The sequence below is a fragment of the Caenorhabditis elegans genome, chromosome V (genome assembly GCF_000002985.6).
Source record: "Caenorhabditis elegans chromosome V".
Classification (NCBI taxonomy): domain Eukaryota; kingdom Metazoa; phylum Nematoda; class Chromadorea; order Rhabditida; family Rhabditidae; genus Caenorhabditis; species Caenorhabditis elegans.
Window position 1 is genome coordinate 9,499,377 of NC_003283.11, and position 12,104 is coordinate 9,511,480.

At 34.3% G+C, this 12,104-nt stretch overlaps 3 protein-coding genes, 2 non-coding genes and 1 pseudogene across 6 annotated transcripts; 4 read left to right on the top strand and 2 right to left on the bottom strand.

The window, feature by feature from the left end:
- Positions 1–2,024: 2,024 nt before the first annotated feature.
- Positions 2,025–5,204, top strand: swt-5 (Sugar transporter SWEET). The gene is made up of 7 exons (NM_073048.3): positions 2,025–2,150; positions 2,398–2,475; positions 3,770–3,893; positions 3,944–4,036; positions 4,095–4,157; positions 4,273–4,392; positions 4,949–5,204. The coding sequence occupies exons 1-7, from the start codon at positions 2,026–2,028 to the stop codon at positions 5,063–5,065; spliced, it is 720 nt and encodes a 239-aa protein (NP_505449.2). The 5' UTR covers position 2,025; the 3' UTR covers positions 5,066–5,204.
- Positions 4,185–4,257, bottom strand: K06A4.13. Its single transcript, NR_069199.1, has one exon. It is a non-coding gene; the product is annotated as an Unclassified non-coding RNA K06A4.13 (non-coding RNA).
- K06A4.t1 lies at positions 4,186–4,257 on the top strand. The gene has a single exon. It is a non-coding gene; the product is annotated as a tRNA-Ala (tRNA).
- A 329-nt stretch (positions 5,205–5,533) lies between the features above and the next one.
- Positions 5,534–7,742, top strand: haao-1 (3-hydroxyanthranilate 3,4-dioxygenase). The gene is made up of 7 exons (NM_073049.2): positions 5,534–5,634; positions 6,229–6,556; positions 6,820–7,050; positions 7,093–7,207; positions 7,259–7,373; positions 7,422–7,507; positions 7,553–7,742. Exons 2-7 carry the CDS (start codon positions 6,313–6,315, stop codon positions 7,605–7,607), a joined length of 846 nt encoding a protein of 281 aa, NP_505450.1. The 5' UTR covers positions 5,534–5,634; positions 6,229–6,312; the 3' UTR covers positions 7,608–7,742.
- Positions 7,743–8,755: 1,013 nt separating this feature from the next.
- acs-14 (4-coumarate--CoA ligase) lies at positions 8,756–11,002 on the top strand. The gene is made up of 7 exons (NM_073050.8): positions 8,756–8,967; positions 9,084–9,195; positions 9,249–9,576; positions 9,810–10,005; positions 10,054–10,332; positions 10,408–10,795; positions 10,842–11,002. The coding sequence occupies exons 1-7, from the start codon at positions 8,758–8,760 to the stop codon at positions 10,961–10,963; spliced, it is 1,635 nt and encodes a 544-aa protein (NP_505451.1). The 5' UTR covers positions 8,756–8,757; the 3' UTR covers positions 10,964–11,002.
- Positions 11,003–11,029: 27 nt separating this feature from the next.
- On the bottom strand, positions 11,030–11,343 carry F11A3.4 (annotated as a pseudogene). The gene has a single exon. A coding segment is annotated over exon 1 (314 nt).
- Between the last annotated feature and the right edge of the window lie 761 nt (positions 11,344–12,104).

Below are 12,104 nucleotides of genomic sequence, written 5' to 3' on the forward strand. Positions count from 1 at the left end.
AACTTTTTACAAAATAAGTGAAGGGGTACATCAGAAGATCGTAGCTAATAGATCTTTATCAGCTCCTCGGTCTGCCCCACAACCATCGTATTTCGTCGTTTTCTTCTGAGAAAAAGTGAAAACGTGTCATTTTTATGTATCGTTTTCATTCAGAGCTTCCACTCTTCCTTTTCTACATCATCGACCTTGAAATCCTGTGAAAGAACTGTTCAGAACACACTGCTGGGTCTCCATGGCTACACTGATTTCAATCTGAATCTGATATGTCTTGTGAACATTTACACAAACATATGTTGGACGAAGAAAAATAAACTGCTGAAAGAATTAAGAAGGAAGCTATATACAGAGAAATCGAAACGTGCGAAGCGTGAATATTTTCCCGAGACGGAACAATATGAAAATCGGAAAAGTGTCGGGCATTTGCAATACAAGGCTGAGGGGGAGAACGTGAAAAATCTCTGAACGCATTGTTCCCTATAGAAGAATTATTCTCAATTTCATGCAAATATGTCATTGTGTTTTCTTGATTTAACTTTTTTAATTTTATTTTTATCGTCCTATACCGTGATTCAGCCTTTCAGACAATCCTCTCCTTCACTAACTCTTGGGAAAAAGAATTGTTCTGATTCTAATATTATTTCAAATAAATAAAAATTGAAAAATTAGCGAAAGTAAATTACAAATAAGTTAAACATTTTTGGCGAGAAAAACTTTGAATTATTTGAACTTTCTAATCTTCAAAACTTCAGGAACTCGTTTACACTACACTTTGAACGTTATCCAAAACGAATAACTTTCCTAGTATAACCATTGTGAGGAAGATCAGAGACCTGTTGTTTGAAGACAGGGAACGTAGAAAGTAAACAGTCCGCTTTTAAATCTGATGTTTTCATAAGAGATCTATGATCTTTGAAGCTTAAAAAGTGATTGCAGAGATTCCTTAGAAGAGTATATAATCGGTAGTTCTAGATCGGCGCCGGAGTTGGACCGCCGTTAACCGAAAGTTTTAAACTTTAATGCCAATCTTAGGTGCCTTTGGAATATTGAAGTTATTACGAAGTTATAGAAATCGAATTATTTCTGCGTTTTTTTATAATTATTTTTTAAGACTGAAATCTTCAAAATAGGGCTGACAAACCGGATGTCTGGTTTTTCTGAATCCATGTTCCGAGTTTTCATTTCACGTTCCAGTTTTTTTCTAATTTTGAATACATAATAGTGTGCAATTATTGTAACTAGACAGATATCATAGGAACTGTCTAAAAAATTATTTTAAAAATTTTGTAGCACCCCAAAACCAGGCACCTGATTCTTCAGAACCCGGAAACCGGACGTCCGGTTTAGTCCGGTTCGCCAGCATTACTTTAAAATAAAAACTAATATTTTCATTGCAGTTTTAGTTAATTAAGGAGTTCTACTGCTCAATCAATTGATATTCAATTAAGGAGAGAACAGTGCAACTTATTGGCGATCACTTTTAAGTTTGAAAGTTTGAAAAAACCGGAAAGTGAATGAGATTCTTGACTACCTTCACCTCTTATCCAAACCATCGCAACGTCGAGATAATTGTCTAATAAACATTTGAAGCTGCTAATCTACTCTCGAATCTTTAATTAACCTTCAACTTCATTCAAAATGTCCTTCCTGTATGGTGTAATAAAGTACGTCAGCAATCTTTATAGTCTCCATTAAGCACATGAATTTTATCTCATTTTTTCATTTGGGTCCCACCTCTTATTCTCCTATATGTCCGGTTCACCTTCTTTTTCCTCATCCTTCTCTCATTCTCTAACCCTTTCTAGCCAACATCTAACAGTCCGTCTTCTTCCCATTTGACTGGCGGCTAAGTATTCAGATGCAAAGCCGAGATATGGGGCGTCAAAAAGAAAAGAATAAGCCTTCGATTGCAGAAGTACATAGCCTTTTTCCATGCATTTCATTATGTTTCTTTTTCTCATGTTTCAATTCAATTATTGATTATTCCCTTTCCAATTATTTGAAATATTTAACTAAAATTATTTTAGAATGGAGATCGACTTGGGTACGGTCTCTGCCTCTCGGCTCTTTGCCATGTATACATCAAATCTTGTCTGGTCATTATTTCTAACCTCTACAGCTCTTCATGCAGTTGCTTTAATTACTAGTCCAGTGTAAGTAACTTTTTTTCTAGATATAATCTTGGCAGATTGTCGAAACTGTCCTATAAACTTTATTCACTTCCGTGGGAGGCAGATTAAATGTGGTTAAAATTAGCTGGGAACAAAAGAAAAACGTCGAATATCAATAACAAATGTGTTTCGAAAAGTCCACAATATCTATTTTACATTCAAAATATAATTTTATCTTAACAAAACTGGTAAATTTAAAAGAAAATAGTTAAAAGTATTTAAATTTCAGTCAAGCTGTTCATAAATGGGTACGAAGGCAAAGCAGTGACAGTGATACTCCCATTCCATACATTTGTGCAGTTATTGGGTAAGAGTTTGCCCTAAACATTTATTTATTATTATTTAAAGGAAAATTAAGTATATTCTAAAGAAAAAAAAAACAAAAAAGTTGGACAAGAATGTGAAATCTAACTCTACAGAAAAAAACAGTTTTCCAACTCGTGCTAGTCTCCCAGTCTGATTTTATTTATTTTTACCAGAATATGAAACCAATCAGTGCTCACTTAGTTTTTTGGTATTCAAGTAATTTTTCGAAATGTATTTTAATACACTTCTGACACCACGAATGTATCAAAATATATGTTTTTGGTTACTTAAATAAGGCAAAATGTGTGTACTTAAATACACTTTTTAGTTTTCCGACTTTTTACTTTGTACGTTGTTTATTTTTTGTGATATTCCAGTACTTCGAACTTGACAAAATCTAAAAAAGTGGTACGACTGCACACGTTTTTGAGTTGTGTTCATAGGATATAAATAAAAAACAACAAAGAAATGCTCATAGTTGTACAAAGTTCAACTTAAGTTGTAGTTGTACTAGTAACTTGTCTAATTCTCACCATTTTACTTTACCACCTTCACCGCAATCAAGATCAGTTTTTCTTTGAAATATGAGATGTCCTTCATGAATTTTCTTAGAAGATCATGAGTAGTTTGGCAGCGTAAACAATATGAAAAATTCCCTTCACCTCTATCAGATTTGCATTTACGTAAAGAAATACGGTTTTGGTAGATACCATCTTTTGCCATCTAGCTTCCATTTATTGCATCTAATAAAAAACAATTTTGAAGTGAAACGTTACTTTATTTCTTCATTAACTTTCTCAAGCTTATTTGGAAATTGTCGATCCATCTCCATCTTCAGCTCTCATGTTTTCTTATATCATTCATTACACTCTTTAAGCCTTGTTCCAACAGAACTATAACGTTTCAAACCTACACTTTTCAATAGAATAATTGTCACTCTGCCAATTTCGTAGCTTGTAGCTTGGGCATTAAATAACGAACATTTGGGAAACTTTTTTTGAATTCGCAGTCGACATCTATCAAGATCCTATATAGGCCAATCACGTCCCAAATATATCATATTGTGTTTCTCTTAAATATGAAGTACTGTATCGAGAGAGCATTTGCTCCATGAATACTGCAATATGGCATAGTCGGATCACCGTTTCAAAGCCAGGGCACAATTTTTTCTGCCTCTCTTTTTATTCCGACTCTCCGATATTGCAGTATTCAGTTCACAAAATAAACTGGATTACTGTAATGGTTCTGTAATTGCTGCTATAATAAAACTGTACAACGAATTCCAAAAGTTTCAGGTCTGCACTATGGCTTCGGTATTCAATATTTCTTCGGGACACAAAGCTTATCCTTTTGCAGACATATGCAGTTTCAATGCAACTATTCTTCGTGATTGCACTCATTTTCTACCGTACCAAAAGAGTATTTATATTTGGATCTTGTTCTTTTTAAATATTTGTTTTTAATTTCAGCGAAAGTTAATTCGTCTAATGACTGGAATTGCAGCTGCTCTGTCTTTACTCTTCTTGTACATTGGTAATATGAATGATGAAGACGGGAAAGAAGTGAGTGTCTGCGTCCCTTTTTCTTATATACACTCTCATTTCTCTATGTCTCTTTCAGTTCACTGGCCGCATCGCATCTGGCGCTCAAATTGCTGGGTCTCTGGTCTGTCCGTATCTAATAGTAAGTACTAGTTACCCGTTTAGCCGTCGGGGGTATAGCTCAGGGGTAGAGCGCTCGCTTCGCATGCGAGAAGTCTGGGGTTCAATTCCCCATACCTCCAAATTTCATTTTGCAGTACAAAGCAGTAACATCGAAATGTATAGATTTTGTACCCCTGGCTCCAGTGGTCTTCACGTGGGTAATGGAGCTCCACGCGATCGTTTATAGTATTGGTATTGATGATTTTTACATGCTGGTTTGTTCGGAATTTTTTAACTGTTATCAAATCAAAGGGTCACATTTTCGACGTGGCCTAGAAAGATCTAAAACTCGGTCGGCGGTTTATCTTTAATTTTCACAGGTTCTTTCTGAACACTCTGAAGATTGAGAGTAATGTACTTAAAATAGTTTTTCTATTGGTTTTTCGGAGAAGATTTCTTGAGATAGTTCTTAATAACGTGGCACCAGGCTGACCCATTACGGTTTGATCTACAAAAAATGCGGGAAATTTTTTGCCCAAAAAAATGTGACGTCAGCACGCTCTTAACCATGCTAAATCAGTAGAGAAGTCAGCGTCTAATTTCCCGCAATTCTCGTAGATCTACGTTGATCAAACCGACATGGGACAGCCTGACACCACGTGTAAATTCAACTTTTTGAAAGTGACCGAGTTTTCTCAGTTTCTAGGCCACGCTTCATTCTTGAAAATTCGTTGCTTTTAGATGTAAAACACTAACTTCAAGTATGTGGACAATTTTTTGCACCAATAAATGTGTTAAGATAATCCTAAATTCAATTTTACAACTTTTCAGTTAGCCAACGTGATCTTCTTCTGTATGGATGGTTCACTTCTCTCGATGTTCTTCGTGTATCCAACGGAAAAAAAGAAGAAAAATTTGAAATCGTCACCAATTCCAACAGTCATGTAACCCAGAATGCTTCGTGTTTTGGTCAAAGCATCTCAGGTTTTCTATCAATTTTCTCTCCAACACCAATTTAATGTTGCTTCTCTCTCCTCCTCCCACTCCCAATTCTCAATTTTTCGAAATAAACGGGTACCAGTTCCTTAAGACGGTCAAACATTTATCATTAATCAAGAATTGAAAAGCGACACTTGAATCAGCGAAGAATAAGCAAATCACGGAGATTTAGATACGAGAATAAGAAAAATGTAAAAAAGACACAAAAAACGGAAATAAGAAGAAGAAGATGGGCGAAATTAAGAAGATGTGACATTGCACGTTTATCATTTCGTCGCGTTAATCGGACATTAACACCGCTTTGTCTCAACCACATACAATTTTTTGAAAAATTTCGGTTTTTTGTGGGTGATTTAGTCTATGTTACTGTAATCGAATTGACAAATTCTTCGATCGTCTATGACTTTAGCTTTATAATTTAGGTTAGAAAAAGAGAAGTTTCGGAGATGGAATGTGTCAACTTATGTTCCAAAAAACCCAATAAACTGCAATATTTATATGAGAAATATAAACTGAAGGTAAGAAGAATGGCAGGTTATATTATTAATTGGTGTATATGAAAGAAGGTCATTCGTTTATTATATTATCTATTCTTAATCTCTTTTATTACATCCAAACCTTTTAGAGACTCTCTGAACATTCTATTGAATTCGAAATTTTCATCTGGGGATTACTGTACTTAGCTCATAATCGTATCAATTCCTGAACACACTCACTGCCGTTCTCAAAATTATGTAAATTTTCATATTCTCTTTATGGCATCTGAGGATTATTTTTATGGCTTAAAATCAATTTTTGGCAACTTGACTACTTACAAAATGTGTTCTCATGCATAACTTTGTAATAGGTGGGTACGAATGCTTTGTTCCTTTGAACTTCAAAGCGTTCCCAAGAACGCCTTGTATTGGTATTTCTCGACGATTTATTGTCCGTTTCTCGTTTCTTGTGATAATTATAGAGGTCAAAATGTCACTTTTACTTGCCATTCATATATTCCAGTCTTTTTTCAATTTCAACCCGATCTCTCAGTTCTCTACCAATTCGTCTTGAGCTAATTCCCTTGTCAATCGATGAGTTGCTTCACCTCCACTAAATTATTCATTTCGCATCAGGAGCAAGTAGTCTGTACGACTTCCGTTTCTACCGAAGAGCAACAGAAGCCTCAACTCAAACTGGCAGAACCACCTGTGATAACAATGAGCGGAGTTACTGCAATTGAGATTCCACAATGGATTCAAGATAATCAAGAGGATTTTGTACCACCTGTTTGTAACAAGTGTATGTTCTCGGATCAGTTGAAAGTTTTCTACGTTGGAGGACCAAATCAAAGAAAAGATTTTCATTTGGAAGAAGGAGAAGAGTTTTTCTTCCAGAGAAAAGGGGATATGGTACTGAAAGTGATTGAAAAGGGTCAAGTCCGTGATCTAGTAATCAAGCAAGGTAGGATTCATCACAAAATTTATTTTTGAATTTGTAAATTAATTAATTAATAACACAAACTCACATGGTTTCTTAGATAACTTTTTAACTAGCTTTTTAAATTAAAATTCCATGAACAAAAAATTTAGACTGAAAATTGAGAATTTTTCACAATTTATAAACGGAAACTAAATCTGTGTTGTCAAAAATTTTTTGGAATTATTTTTTTCACAAATGTTAGATAATCTGAATCAAAACTCAAAATTGAGCTCTCTATTTTTCAGGGGAAATGTTCATGTTGCCAGCAAGAGTAGAACATTCACCTCAAAGATTTTCCAACTCTATTGGTCTTGTCGTTGAACGTGAACGAAAGAATACTGAATTTGATTGTGTTCGATTTCTTGTTGGTTCTTCCAATATCACACTCTTTGAAAGATGGTTCTATTTGACTGATGTTGTCAAGGATTTACCTCCATTAATCAAAGAATTTTATGGATCGAATGAATTCAAAACTGGTTGGTTTGTAGTTGTGTGAGCTCACCGATTTTTTGTTTCAGGTAAACCAGGAAAAGGAACATTTGCATGCAATGCTCCATACGAAGCAAGATGGACTGATTTACCCGTACCTATTAATAGAAAAGAATTTATCTATGATCATATCAGTGAAGTGAAGTAAGAAATTAGTTGGTTTTGTTTCGGATAGTTAATTTGAGAAGTTTTCAGAAACGGACCAGTGAGAATTTATGGAGCACCTGAGTACAAAACTGAAGTTATGTTGCTAGGAGAGGGATCTTATGATTTGGAAAGTGGAACTGTAGAGTTGCTAATTTGGTTGCAGGTATGGCAAAAACAGAAAAATCCCAAAAAAAATTCATGTATCATTTAGGAAAACACATTTGCGGTCGTAGAAGAGAGCGGGTTCACTTATGCAATGAAATCGGAGACCATGGTTAGGATAAAACCGAACACAAAGTAAGAATACGGAATTATAGGTTCTTTGAAATAATTTTGTTTTAGGTGTCTTCTTAATGTCAAAGGAGGATTTGCTATCACCATCAGAATGCCAGCATAATTTTTTTTTTCAATTTTGTAAAAGTCAATTTCCATATAGGCTGATTGAATGAATGCTTTTTTCAATATTTCTATCTTTATTCCAAAATGTAATTTCAATTTTGATTTATAACAAAATGAATGACATGCAATCGTGGCCAACTGATAACATCAATTCCGTTTCATTATCATCGATGTCAAATGTCTCGTGTAACACACGCTGTCGGTTCAGCAAAACCATCATGTTCTTCAAAGCTTCAGAAAATTTGTACTTTCAGACCTCGTTGTTCGTTTCAGGAAATTATGTCACTGTAAAAACTGTAAAATTGGTTAAAAATACAAAGAATCCAATTTTTGTTTTGTAGTTAGTTTACATAACTATTTTTAGTATGATTTCTATTTCATTAGAAAAAAAAACGTTAACTCATTCCGAAAATTTTTTAGCAGAAAAATAATAAATGCCTTTTAGCCGTAATTTTCAAAGGGGTTGTTTTTAAATTTGATGGGGAAGATTGAAAATAATAACTTAAAATAACTTCTCGGTTGGAAAAAAACTATAATTTAGAAAATGTTCACAATACCTCATTTTTTACTGTCAAATCGTCACGAGAACTTTGATTGTTGAAATTTGGCCAGTACTTCCTTGTTTTGAGCATCTTTTTAATATGATCAATGACGTACAATCCAAGTTTCAGATCTTTAAAAACATCTGATTACGATTACAGATCTTTTATTTTATTGTTCATAGCCCATTTTTCGTTTTGCAACCCTTATCATTAATATGCCCTTTTTGTGTACATTTATTCTTTTTCTTTCGTTGTCTTCATTGAGTATTAACTGAAATTGTCTAGGATTATGAGCATCGGAAACTGAAATGATAAGTATTTCCCGCGCTCATGTGGTTTTTTTTTTAATTTTCTAACGGTTTTTCCTCAACAGTTGAATCAATGTTATAAATTGCCAAAAAACAAAGACTACAATAAATGGACCACATTATAACGTCTAAGCACTGTAGTTTTCCTATTTACTATTATCAACTGTCGTCTTTATCAGTCTCTATCTTTTTCTAAATTGACCTTCGGCCACACTGTAGGCTACCCATGCTGTCCTCTTGCCCAGTTCTTATATTTTGATTGTTATTGCTAAATTCATTTATTTTTCAAACTTCAGCCATGCCACACGACTCTACATATCCACCAGTGAAGATTTCCGAGCGTCCGTACCATGAGATGCTCCTTGATGCAATTGATAAAACAATTGCCGATGGAAAGAATAAAATTGCATTTGTGAGCGGAGATAATCCAAAACATTTCATTACTTTTGAACAACTTCGTAAGGATGCTTTTGCTGTCGCTATGTATCTTCATAGCATTGGGTTCAAGGTATGTGGCATTATGTTAAAAATTTGGGAATTTTATAATTCAACAAGAGAAAGGAAGTATTTCAAAAATCTTTCAATTTGTTCAAGACAATGCCTTAAATTTTTGATATCTTTTAGAAAGATGTTGCTGCTGTTGTTCTTCCAAACGTCTGGCACTATACTTCATTTTTCATTGGATGTGCCATCAACGGTGGAGCTGTATCTGGAGCTAGTGCACTTTTCACTGACTGTAAGTTAAATTGATGAAAGTTACTTTCACCAACCCGCAATTTCTGTTTTCAGATGAGCTTCAACGTCAATTTGTTGATTCTCGCGCAAAGGTTGTTTTTACTTACGAAGATTTTCTTCCAAAAGTTCTTCTTGCTGTGAAGCAATCGCCAAACATCCAAAAGATCATTGTCATCCCAAAACCAGTTGGATCTTCTCTTCCAGCAGGAGTTGTATCTTGGAATGAAGTGGTTTCAACTCCAGTCACTGCTCTACCACAAGTTCCAATTGATGTTCACAATGATTTACTCGTTCTTCCATACTCGAGTGGTACCACTGGACCACCAAAGGGTGTTATGCTATCACACTACAATTTTACATCCATGATCTCCATGTATCTTGCGTAAGTTTGAAATTTAAAGATGATGATGATGAGACAGAATAGGTGTGAAAGTACAAAGTTAACAGTAAAATGGTTACACTTTAACCTTCCTATGACGCAAAAAAAGATAAGGGCCAAGAAAACAATTTCATAGATCAATACAGAAGAATCAGTATAACGTTATGTACATTTTTTGAAAAGTAATTGAAAAAAAACGAAAATATAATTAGGTTCATATACGACACAACTTTCAGAATTGATAAATCACACATTTTGGATGTTCTTGATCCAAATTGGGACTGCTACAATGAGAAAGCTCTCTTGTTTCTTCCATTCTATCATGTCTATGGATTTGGTCTTCTTAATCACTGTCTTCTCAAGGGAATGACTGGAATTGTCATGAGCCATTTTGAGCCGAATAATTTTTTGACTGCCGTTCAAAACTACAAAGTATAGAATCAAAAGTTCATAAATAACATTTTTAATTTAATTCTTTAGGTCCGCTGTCTTTGCCTAGTTCCACCAATTATGGTTTTCTTGGCCAAGCATCCAATTTGCGATAAGTTTGATCTATCATCAGTGCAAATGATAATGGCGGGAGCAGCTCCAGCTGGAAAGGATTTGATTGAAGAATTGAAGAGGAAGTATACAAATTTGAAATACATCCAACAAGGATATGGAATGACGGAATGTTCAATGGCTAGTCATCTTCCTGATTTAAGAAATGATCAACCATATGGATCCGTTGGAAAACTTGCTTCAAATTTGGTTATGAAGGTGAGAATTTCCGAATCAAGTTTTTCAATGTTTAAAAGGAAACAAAAGTATTCAATTTATACAAAAGTTATTCAGATTGTGGAACCAGGAACCGACAGAGAGCAACCGGTTAACCAACGAGGAGAAATTTGTGTTCGTGGTCCAACAATTATGCTTGGGTATCTCGGAAGACCAGAAGCAACAGCCAGCACTGTCATCGATGGATGGCTTCACACTGGAGACATTGGTTATCTCAATGAGGATGGAAATTTGTTTATTGTTGATCGACTTAAAGAGCTAATCAAGGTCAAAGGGCTTCAAGTACCACCAGCTGAACTTGAAGATCTTCTTCTATCTCATCCAAAGATTAGAGATTGTGCAGTTATTGGAATCCCAGATGCTAAAGCTGGAGAATTACCTAAAGCATTTGTTGTAAGAGCTGATAACACTCTCACTGAACAAGAAGTTAAGGACTTTGTTAAACGTAAGTTATGAATAGTGCATTTTCTGTATAACTATAATACTTTCAGCAAAAGTGTCTCCTTACAAACAACTCGAAGGTGGTGTCGAATTTATTGAAGAAATTCCAAAGTCCGCAGCTGGAAAGATTTTGAGACGATTCTTGAGAGATCGTTCTTCAGCCAAGCTTTAAATGTTTTTTTGTACATTAACTTTATTGATATTAATTTTTCATGGTTTTTTCTCAAAGTAATTGAATGATTATACAGGAGTAGAACAAACATTACAAGTAACTGGGCAAGCATATTCAATACGTAGCTTATCATCAGTTTCACAAAGTCCTGAAGATTTATAATCGGCACAGTTTGACAAACGATCCACACAACTTCCGGCTTGCTTTCCACAAAATCCACAAGAAGACGCACAATTGTATTTCATGATTGCTTTTTGAGAACTAACTGATGTACAAAGATCAAGAGTTTTGAACAAATCACAGTTTGGATGAAGATCACGGCATTGGCAGAAGATGAGTGGAAAAATAATGGAAACTAGAAGAAATACAGGAAAAATCATTGATGGTTGAAATAGCAGAAGAGGAAAATGGGAATAGTTGGTTGAGAATATGAAGTTGACTATCGGAACATGGGAATGGAAAAAAATATGTTCATGTGAAAATAAATTGCCCTTATGCAAATAGTTTTATTCATGACTTTTACTAGTAAGTGAACAGCTGAATATGTACAGATTGCTCAAAGGTATAGCTTAGATATTGTGAAAAATGTTAAAAGTACTCTTTTGATTTTGACGTGGCCATATATCGTTGTAAACCATGTAATATTAGTCTAAATGACAGTCAAAAAGTGGCGTTTTGATTTATCAAGTCGGCAAGAGTATATTTTTTAAAAACATTTCTGTAAATGTTATATTCTTATAATGTTTTACATTATTTATATCTAAAAATTCTAGAGACACTCTTGAGGGTTTTTCAAAAGTCCAAATTTTTCAAAAATTTGGCAATTTGACTGGACATTTTAAAAACGAAAGCATTTAGGATATTTTTTGTAGTCGAAAAAAAAGTACAAATTTTGTAAATTGTTTAACCAGGATATTTGGATTTTTCAAACTCAAAACTTAAAATTTACAAAATTTACAAAATTCGATTATTTCGAAAAAGTGTTTATGAAAATCCCCACTGATGACCTTTATGATGATGTGATTTTGAAGAGTTTGGAAGAAAATAGTAGTATTTATACTTATTTTTTCCATGTGTTCTTATTCAATGATTGCCTACGATCTTAACTTACCTATGATCTTTTGAATATGTTTATATATGC